Raw genomic sequence first — 10,942 nt, 5'->3', positions numbered from 1 at the left:
GTTCGGAAAAGAGATCAAAAGGAGAGGTTCTTATACTTCCACAACTTTGAAAAACCATCGCTTATTGATTTCCAAAATTTGAGGTCAGTGCCATCTTCATCTTACTTGAATACTTTTTCTCGTTTTTGGTCATTGCTCAATTAATTTTGCGAACCGTACTCTTTCTTTTTCAAACCACATTTATTAATATCAATAATTGAACACAATGTAAAATAAACAAAAACTGTGCCACTAATACTTTAAAGTTTAAGTCAATGAACAGTTTCTAATTCTAAACATTATATCACAAATTCACACATAATAGTATACTACATTTAAAATTCGAATCCAAATATAACGTATCAAAAGAGTTAATAATGTGTCATCTCAACTAGGTCTAGTGTTAATAGACACACAAATATAATTTGTTCGGCCTATACATTATCTAGGCCCATTAATTTTTATGGGCCCAATTGAGACCTTTCAGCCCACTTAATAAATGGGCCAATGGTTTTCAATATTGAAAAACCCGCCCCAATTCGAATTGTCCAGAAGAAGTTCAGAAACGGAGAGGAGTAGAGGACGAAGAAGATAAGAAACAGAATGGCGTCAATGTTGCTCGCCGGCGGCTACCGTAGCTTCGCAGCTCCGGCGGCGCGTGCGCTTGGAATCACGCGCGAAGTTCTTAACAAGCACCGCAACAAACACGCAGCTATCTGGCATTGCCGGAGCTCATATAACAGTAACACGGCACTTGCCGCCGAAACCGAAACCTCGAGAATCGTCGCCGGAAACACAACCGTAGCTTCTTCTTCTTCTTCCAACAGGCATAGTTATCGTTCTCAAGAATCTACGTCGATTCTCCAATAAGTTTCAGCTACCTGTTTTTCTTTGCTCCGTTGCTGAGACTTTGTTTTGGTTTTGGACTTTTGGTTTAAGCTTCCCGAAGTACGATCGATTGCTTCCGTGTCCGTCGCAGAAAACAACACCGAGAATCGAACACTTAGTGGTATCAAAAGGAGGACTAGTTTTGGAGTACATCTGCGAAGCACTGGATCTTCCTCCTTTGTGAGTTTCATTTGGCAGTTAGAAGTTAGTTATTTTTTTTGTTATACTGTTAATCTGTTTGAGTTTAATGCAAGCTTTCAGGTTTCATTTCATCTCATTGAATTGTGTTTCGTTACTGCGAAGGTTTGTTGCAGACCTGATTAGATTTGGAGCTGTGTACTACGCTCTTGTTTGTCCCCAGCCTCCTCCTACTGCCACGGAGGAGGAGATTAGGATATTCAGGAGAGTCACTGACCCTTTGGTCTTGCGGAAGCGAGATTCGGTCAAAGGGAAAACACTGCGTGAGGCGCAGAAGACTTTTCGTGTCACTAACGGGGATCAGTTTGTCGAAGAAGGAACGTATTTGCGAGTGCATGTGCATCCCAAGCGCTTCCCTAGGTATACCAAGAATTATCATTTCGTTGCAGAGGCAATCTAGTGTTTGATATTTTGATAATTTTGTTTTTTAGGTGTTATGAGATTGATTGGAGATCGAGGATCATTGCCGTGGAGGAATCGTATGTAGTTTTGGACAAACCTGCTGGTATATCAGTATGTAATCTCATATCATCCCTAGAAAATTGATTTTGATTTTTACCGAATGCTAGGTTCAGTATCCTGTAATTTTATAACCTGTGTTCATTCTCTAGTTCAAGTGAGTGAAAGTTGGTTTTCACATTATGCTAATGGGTTCCTTGCTGGCTTAGATTGAATGGGTTGCACTAGATTATAATATGGATGCCCAAATGCTATTAAGATTCTGTGTGATGTGTTTTGAAATTTCTTGGTATCTTTACATGATTAGTTAGTTATTTGATCAAGGTTTCTCTCAATCTCTGTTTTATTTTTATTTATTTATTTAATTTTCGGTAGGTTGGTGGAACTACTGACAACATTGAAGAGAGTTGTGCAACCTTTGCAACGCGTGCCTTGGGATTGACAACCCCTTTGATGACTACCCATCAGATTGACAATTGTACCGAAGGATGGTAGAGTGTTGAAAATAAATACTGCCCCTTGTCAGTTTGTCATTCTTATTGGCATAGATTTTTATGAACTGTTATTCATGTGCAGTGTGGTATTAGCTAAGACCAAAGAGTTTTGTTCTATCTTTCACGGGAAAATCAGGGTAAGTGTTTGATCCCACTTAGTATCTTATTCTAGGAATAGCGTTAAACCATTTGCAAAGGGAGGCACTCCTATTATGCATGAACTGTTGGGTAACGTCTGCCCCATGAGTCCATGACCATGAGATGTGGGCATACGGCTCTTCTGTTTCGGAAGAAAGCCTTTTGCCACAGGTCAATGAGTAAATTAACTGTATCTAACTTCTTTTTTTAGGATGTTACTTTGTGGTTTTTTTTTTTCAGGACAAAAAGGTGAGGAAGCTTTATCTTGCTCTTACAGCTTCTCCTTTGCCTACTGGTATCATTACCCACTATATGCGCCCTATTCGCATGGCTCCTCGACTTATTTCTGAAGGTAATTAATTGTACAAATTAAAATAAGTGAAGTTTTTTTTTTTTAATTCCTCGTGTTTTTTCTCTTAAGGTAATTAATTATACAAACTAGGGCCATGCCTCATGGCATCAGTCTCTCATAAGCATAACTTAAGAGATTAAGATTTGTGTTCGGCTGATATTCAATATTTTACCTTGTGAAAAGAACAGGAAATAGTTAACAATTGAAGACAGAGTGATATATTCCTGGGCATTAACATGTATAATTGATTAATTGTCATGTTCCATGTCCAAGTACAGTTTAAATGGTCTGTGACTCTATGTATTAGCTTAGCGTATTGCAAAATCTGCAATATCTTCTTGATAAAGGGGATTGGAGGGTTTGGTGTCCAGTTCTTTGATACCAAAACTACCCTTCTTTCATCTTTCCTCTAACAATTTCTATAAATCTACATATGAAAATAAAATAAATAAAACTACCTACTAATAAGAATTCTACTACCAACTATATAATTAGTTTTTGTAGGGTGTAACACAAATAAAGAAGTGATGTTCCTGTTAATCAATTAGTCATGTATAAATTTGAACCTTCTGCTTGCTATGTGATGTGGTAAAATGTTTTGAAATAAGGGCATTGAATTCTATATTCACCCAATCACCCGTTAGTTTATTAAGTGCAGATTTTATCAAGGGATGGCATCGTTGTCAACTTGAGGTCATAGATTGCAGGAAGGTCCCTTGGCCAACTACTAATATTCAAGACAAATATTGTGTTGAAGACTGTGGGTGGCCTTCTCAAGATTATGCATATGAGTGTACCATTAACCTTCTTACTGGTAAAACTCATCAGGTCTGTAGCTGGCCTTTCATCATTTATATTTTTACTGAAGTATGTTCTTTTGTTGATTTTTTAAGTCTTGAGCTATTATTTTCATTGTTTCACTATCTTTTGCCCTTCACAAGCTGTATGCTGACCAGCTGCCTTTGTTAGGGAAACAATAATTTAGTTTTTACCACTCACAAAAATAATAGTAGAAAATATTGTTGGGTCTGATAGTTGGAGAATACGTTTCTAACATGCAGGCTAATTTTGATACTGTGTCCCCCTCCCTCCTGTTTTTTTCCCTAGATGACTTCGTGTTCCATAATCTTGTATCAAGTATCAAACATAAAGCTACTTTTTGTACTAACTTAATATTTTATGCAGATTCGGGCTCAATTTGCTGCTTGTAAGGCACCACTGATTGGTGATTCTATGTATATGGCAGCTGCAATTGCAGAGATGACTAATCCTGGTCTTAATCCATTTGGTAAATACAATAAAGATTTCAGTAGTGAGTGTGAAAGAGAAACGGCTGTTATAAATTGGATTGCACAGTATGGAAAAGAGCCAAGTGTTGCAATTGGCCTTCAAGCGTATCAAATTTCATGGGACGATGGTGAACACTCTTACAAAGCTGGTTCCCCATGGTGGAGGTGTGCAACTGCTTAAAATGTGTGCTTGAGTTGAGGGATGGGGGATCAACTGCAAGGTTATGTTTCGACTTTCGCCACAAGCTTGAGTTTGCAATTGCCCAAGTTGAAAGCATCCTCCTTTGTTACTGATTCATATTCCTGAAAAGACATGGTTTTGTATGCTGATGCAGACATTCAAAAGGCATAAGAAAACCAGGTGGTCATGGACCAGTGGATGCTGGTGGCTCTTTCTCTGAAGTAAGAATGCAAGGTTTCATAAAGAAAGGAAGGCACCAAGGCAGTTTCTGTTCTCCATCGATAACCCCAAAAATAAGGAAGAAAGGGTAACTTTCATAAGATGGTTCAATTGTCATCCTGGAACAACCACTCTGTTTGGATTCAACTTTTGAACAGGTGAGCCAGCGGATACGGGGTAGTGGCTGTTCGGCTCTCTATTGTGTTTCAGAAATTACCTTCTATTCGTGCTCCAGAATCAGTTGCGTGTATTTTACTCAACATATTCTACTTCAAATCTCATAATATAAATTCCTATGGCCACTCAGTTGTCAAGGGCCGTTTACTACACCCTAGCATCTGATCCTGTGTGATCAATAATACTAATATAAACAGTTTATCAATCCATTTTTCACATGTTAAATTAAAGAGCTTTTTTCATGACCACATTTGTTTATAACTTTATCCAAATAATTTTGCTATAGTTACAACATAGTAGTAGTGACTGTAGGTATAGGATTTCGGGTAGGACCGTACTATCATAGTGCTGAAACCTTAAGATTTCCTCTCCAGTAAATCAACAAGCCAAAGCTTGACATTGGGGAGCTGAACAAATCTTTGTAACAGTCCTAGTTACTGGAATTCTAGCTAAGCCTCTTTTCTCAATTGATTTCTACCAGTTTTCTGCCCCCATAATTTCTGAAGAATGTTTCCGTTCTATGCTTTGCAATGAAGTCCTTGTACCAATTTGCTGATAATTTTGGAGTTCTCTCCAGCGTAGCTCGATCAACATGGTAGAGTCCATATCTTACTGTATACCCTTGTATCCACTCAAAGTTGTCCAGCAAGGACCAGGCAAAATATCCCTTAACATTAGCTCCTTTCCTGGTTACATGGTAATTGGAGAAAAAAAAGGGTTTAAATTACTTTTTCCTCTGGTATTTCACTGAAGCATAACGGATGACAGTGATCAACTAAGTTACTGGATTTCAAAATGCACTTTCGTATAGCTGTACCTTATTGCTTCCAGTAGGGAATCTAAGTGACCTTCCATGTAATCAATTCTGTTGAAATCTTTAAGGTATTGGTCCTTGGTGAAATTTGAATGACTCATTTGGCCATATCCTACAAAAGTATTCAATTTTTTTTTTTTTTCAGACAAATGTAGATTCCATTAAAATGTGACTGAGTTATGCTTACCGTTTTCAGTTAAGAACATTGGAATGTTATTGTATCTGTCTTTTATGTAGGTGACAATTTTCTCCATGCCTTTAGGATTAATATATTGCATATCAAGCGAAGCCTGCATATTATTTTGTAGAAGTTTCAAAATCATGTTGGTGAGAATGGCAATTTTTCATGATCATAAGATCTGAAGATACATACTAGTTTCCCATTTGGACTTGTTTGGTACGATCCCTCGGTTCTGGTGATTCCAAGTCCTTGTTCACATATGGAGAACATGCAGTCCTTAACATAGAAACTTATATAATGATTGATGCCAATGAAATCCACTCCTTTCTTCAGCTTCTCTTGGTCGTTGCTGGAAAATCTGGGTAATATATTTCCTAGAATCTCTTGCATCTCCTTAGGATATTTTCCAAAGATTATTGGGTCCAAGATCCTGTATATGATGGTTGAGTTTGGATTCATAGTTAATAAAATTGTATGCTTTAGTTTTGAACGAAATCATAGAAGACTGAAGACCCATTCCCTTTTGAAACCCCATATTACAAATAAAACTATCATAAAATCAACTTTTTTTAGTATTTGAAGGACTCTTCTTGTCTTAAAATAATAAAACCATAGAGCATCTCTTTTATTTGTGTCAAGGGTTGTGCTGTTTTTTGTGTAAATGAACAAGTACCACATTGATTCTTCACATATCATAGATGGTTACCATTTCGAGTTGAATGATCTTGCTCTTTCTGTGGCCAATTTGTCTTCTGTGGAATTGCTGATGGGTTCATACCAGTCAAGATGCACAGCAATGCCAATTTTACCACCTTGCTCTGCCTGAATATTTCATTCATAAATCATGATATAGTAAGTTTTAGAATTGGTAGAAAAATTTAATGTTGATATCAGTTCTGTTGTTAGTGCATTAGGTGTTTTTTCACCAAAATAATACCTGGTATTTGGTTCTATAAATCTCAACAGCATCTGCATGAGACAGGATAATATTGTGTACTACCAGAAAAGGTTCCTTCTCTGAATCTCCTTGACTGCAATTTCCAAATGGTTTGGAGCAACGACCCGGCGGACCTACTCCTAGACGGTAACCGTATGTTGCAAGGAAATCTGGCTCATTGAAGGTTGCCCAGTACTTTACCCTATCACCAAATGATTTAAAACATAGCTCTGCGAAATACTGAAAGTCTTCCCTGCCCAACATATATTGAAACCCAAGTAAGTAAAATTAGTGTAATTTATTCTATGAATTTCAGCTAACTTTAAATTTTAGTTGTCATTCATATTGTTTGACAGTCAAGAAGCAAATTACTTAGATGATTACCGTGATTGGGGACTTAGCCAAGCACCATATCTGTCCTCTAGTTCTTGGGGGGTGTCAAAGTGGAACAATGTTACAAAAGGTTGAATTCCTGTCCATTTGTCAAATTTCAAACGCATTACTGTCAAAGTGCTTGGGTCAAATTTTATCCATTTTCTTACGTGTCCAAGCTTAGCACAATATTTAGCGTTTGGTGGAGAGACAGAGACAGAGACGGAAATATTGAGACAGAGAGACAAAGACTAAGAGACAGAGATTGAAATAAATCTCAGTATTCTATTTGGTGTAAAATGAGAGACAGAAATTGAAACAAGAATAAAACTCTAATTTAATTTGCACAAAAGGTAAAATTGGAATTAATTAATTTAAATGAGAGTATTTTAGGTATAAAATATTATTAAAATTTCAGTCTTCATCTCTAAAAATTTTAGTCCTCTTTATCCTTACTTTTTGAAAGTATTGAAATACTGAAATTTTGGAGACAGAAACAGAAATGTATCTCAAAACAAATATGAGTTATGACTTATGAGATTTATGTTGAATCAAAATGAGAAAAAAAAATGGTAAACCTTTGACTAGCAAAGCATCTATTAACTTGTTATAGTAGTTCACGCCAGCCCAATTTATTTCTCCAAATCTTCCTTCTGCCACAAATGATAAATCCAATCAAATTACCTTCAAAGTCAACATTAGGACTTATTTATTGACTTTAAGCAATTGATAATGTCTAGTAATTTAGAGTGGCAAAGAAATGTACTCGGAAGAACTCTTGCCCATGAAATTGAGAATCTATAGCTATTGACTTTCATGGCTTCCATTAGATCAATATCCCCCTGTCCAAAGCCACGTTGCATTAATGTTATGCTAACAAAAACTGCTATTGCTTCTTGATTATATGAGCTAGTATTTCAAAACTTTGAATGTATATTACCAGGTAGCGATGGTATTGGTCAACGGCAATATCTCCATTACTTCTATCAACAGTCGTACCTAGAAATATTTTTAAAAACACAAAAATAAAAGGAGTAATCAGAGAAGCAGAACCAGGATGTTTATTAGAAAACAGGGCATTTAGACATTTAATATAATAAATATATGTGTGTGTAAAATAATGGTCAAATATAGAGAGAGACCATGTTACTGAGTAACATTAAGAAATTAAAAGAGATGAGATGACACAAAACATAGTTAGGAGTTAGGACCTGGTGATTGGTGAAGGAAGACATCAAAGATGTTTGGTCCTTTTCCATCACTCAAGTAAGCACCTTCATACTGTATATGATCAAGAAATAAGTAAAACATTTAATCATATTATAAAGTGTAATCAATTATTATCATCACATACATACCTGGTAAGCAGAAGAAGAAGTCCCAAAGAGGAAATTAGAGGGCAAAGGAGATTGATCCAACCCCTTTGATGAGAGAAGACAATGCATGATCACCATAACAATCAGAGGTAGAAGAGCCATTGCCATTGCGACAATATGTATGTAAGTGCTTGGTTACGCCTGGTATTGTCTACTAACATATTTATATTAGTTATAATATGGTTTATATTAATTATTTAGAAGATAAATGAGAGACAGAGTCAATATCATAAGGCCGGACACTACAACAGTTTCATCACTTTTATTCAACAATAAACAAACAAATAAACAATTATTTTAGTAAGATCATTACAGATATTAATTCAAAAGTCATGATGCTATAAACCGTTCAAATACTATGTATGGGTTCAACGTTCAAACAATGTCCAATATAAATTCTTTTTCATAAATACTTTTCCAAGAATTAAAATGTTTAATTTGATAACTTCGAAGAACTTTTCAAGTTAAAATATAGACTTTGCCCTCTAATTAAGCATCTCTCCATCACTCATACTTTTGTGGAGGTAGAAAGAGTGAGAATGCGTAACGAAGAATCTTCGAAGATAAAAGGAGCTTATACTTGCTAATAAGACATAATTCAAATGATATAGTCTCTTTAGACTTATTTAGAGGTAGTGGATTCGAGTCTCACTCCTAATTTTGGATAAAAATAAAACAAAAAAGGAGTCTATACTCATGAATCATGAATCATCCACTTATGGACTAATTTAAATAATTCTAAAAGACTTATCTTGTCAATAACAAGAGAGTCCTACTTGACGTCTGCTACGTTGACAGTTAACAAAATACGTTAGTAAACGTTTGCCATATCATTGAAGGAGATGGCGGAAGGAACAAAGGTGGCTATATTGGTTATTTTTTAGGACAAATTCGATTAATTTTATTTGTTGAAGACGAAAATGAAGATCGAAGTATTTTTCAAGAACGATTTTGACTATTAACTCGACTAATAATACAAATACAAATTTTACTCTTTATATTGACGCGTGTAATAACATTGAATCGAGTAACTTAATTGAAATTTAGCTCTTAATTGAAATTTAGCTAAATATGACTTGTACATGTAACAACGGTGCTTTGTTGTCAATATAAGAATAAAAATCCATTTATATTTTTATGTAAATATTTCTTTTACCTTTTCTTTAGCATAATCATACATGAAAAATTATCTTTATTTAAAACTATAATTCAGTGCTATGATATATCTTTAGGTATACGAAGATGGTAAAATGATAAAATTTTAATTGTGTTTTGGTTTTAAAGTACAATTAGATTATTTTTTTTTTAAATAGATATTTGTCTCACACTTAATTACTATAGGATTGATAACAATACTATCTCAGGATACAATGAAATCTAAGAATGTCTTAATTAGCAATAATAAAAAAATACTCAACCAAGATCCAAGTATTATTTGATAATATTGAGTCTATTTTATCATTTATTGTTCTTTCCAAAAAGCAGAATTCCTTGAAACCATAGCTTCTTTGAACGTTTGAGGATCACCCTCTATATTCATTACAATAGAAATCTTGTTTGTCACAAAATTCCTAGTTCCTTCTACCATAAAGGTGATAGCTTGAGAAGAAATAAAATCTGGAACTAAGTCCTTTTCTTTTCTTACTCTTAAGCTCTTCCTTCATTCAATCAACTTTTTGTTACTTAGACGTTTTTTTATTTTGATTATTTATTTCTTGTGAAATATTAGTATCATTTTAGAAATATTTTGGATTAGAAGTTGAATCATTAATAAATTTATTTTCAATAAATTATACCTCTATTGATTCAACAACTATATTAGACATTAAATCTAATATTCTATATGCTTTAGAATTTTAAGCATATCTTATAAAAGTACCTTTTATGCCTTTTGATCCCAATTTGATTCTCTTTTGATCAGAAACTCGATAAAAGGCTAAACACCCCCACACTTTAAGATAATTCAAATTAGGTTTCCTTCCTTTCCAAATTTCATAAAGAGAAACCTTTCTATGTCTTGATGGTATCCTATTATGGATATGACATGATGCCAATAATGTTTCACCCTACAAATTGTAAGACAATTTTGTATTTAATAACATTGAATTAACCATATCCATTAAGGTACGGCTTTTTTATTTCCGCCAAACTATTTTGTTGCGGAGTATGTAGAGCGAAAGATTCATGCACAATACCATGTAATTCACAAAAGTGATCAAATTCATTAGAAAAATATTCTCCATCTCGATCACTACAAAAAACTTTTATTTTCTTGTCATGCATATTTTCTACTTTTATTTTACATATTTTTTTAAACATTTTAAAAACTTCATCTTTCTAAATAAATACATATAAGTAAATCTAGAACAATTGTCAATAAAAATTATAAGATATCCTTTTTTTTTCTCTAGTGATCCATATTGTCATTCACATTTGACAAAGTGAAAGTTAAAGACATTGCATGTGATCATATATATACACACACAAAAATTAACTATCAAAAATTTAACCTATGTATTTTGAAAGAAATATTATATTAATTTTAATGTTTTGATATAAAAATAAACTAATTATAAAATTTAAAATGATATAAAGATTTAATTAAAAAATTAATAAAATTATAGAAATTAAGAGGGTAATTAAACCATTGCTTACAATGCATCTCAAAATAAAAAGTTAGTGTTATAAAAAAAAAATTTTAGTGCAAAAGTTTTAATTAAATGTTAATTTATAAATATTTTCTATATTCTTAGAATAGCAAAAAGCCATTTCATCATTATGAATTGGTGAGAATTATAGAGGAATTTTTCACGTCAAAGTATATATGCTTATCAACTTGACATATATAGTTACTTAGCTAGTAAATAGCTTAGCCTAATAGCGTTGGA

The 10,942-nt window shown here is 33.9% G+C and overlaps 2 protein-coding genes across 3 annotated transcripts; one reads left to right on the top strand and one right to left on the bottom strand.

Annotated features, from left to right (window-relative positions):
- The first annotated feature begins 520 nt into the window (after positions 1-520).
- On the top strand, positions 521-4,619 carry LOC107482631 (RNA pseudouridine synthase 6, chloroplastic). Of its 2 annotated transcripts, XM_016103157.3 has the most exons (10): positions 521-806; positions 919-1,047; positions 1,171-1,425; positions 1,497-1,578; positions 1,900-2,015; positions 2,101-2,155; positions 2,397-2,508; positions 3,167-3,336; positions 3,694-4,018; positions 4,133-4,619. In XM_016103157.3, exons 1-9 carry the CDS (start codon positions 583-585, stop codon positions 3,976-3,978), a joined length of 1,428 nt encoding a protein of 475 aa, XP_015958643.1. In that variant the 5' UTR covers positions 521-582; the 3' UTR covers positions 3,979-4,018; positions 4,133-4,619. The 2 variants fall into 2 exon arrangements, with proteins under 2 accessions (XP_015958643.1, XP_015958641.1); XM_016103155.3 differs by having other exon boundaries at positions 3,694-4,619.
- A 135-nt stretch (positions 4,620-4,754) lies between these two features.
- On the bottom strand, positions 4,755-8,192 carry LOC107482630 (beta-glucosidase 46). The gene is made up of 12 exons (XM_016103153.3): positions 8,037-8,192; positions 7,890-7,959; positions 7,619-7,677; positions 7,445-7,520; positions 7,257-7,331; positions 6,691-6,778; positions 6,307-6,559; positions 6,076-6,191; positions 5,562-5,799; positions 5,376-5,478; positions 5,192-5,300; positions 4,755-5,060 (listed from the first exon to the last, which is right to left on the bottom strand). Exons 1-12 carry the CDS (start codon positions 8,160-8,162, stop codon positions 4,838-4,840), a joined length of 1,536 nt encoding a protein of 511 aa, XP_015958639.1. The 5' UTR covers positions 8,163-8,192; the 3' UTR covers positions 4,755-4,837.
- Positions 8,193-10,942: the final 2,750 nt, after the last annotated feature.

The sequence above is a fragment of the Arachis duranensis genome, chromosome 4 (assembly GCF_000817695.3).
Source record: "Arachis duranensis cultivar V14167 chromosome 4, aradu.V14167.gnm2.J7QH, whole genome shotgun sequence".
Classification (NCBI taxonomy): Eukaryota; Viridiplantae; Streptophyta; class Magnoliopsida; order Fabales; family Fabaceae; genus Arachis; species Arachis duranensis.
The sequence above is the reverse complement of the archived record's forward strand: the minus strand, read 5'-3'. Positions and strand labels throughout refer to the sequence as shown.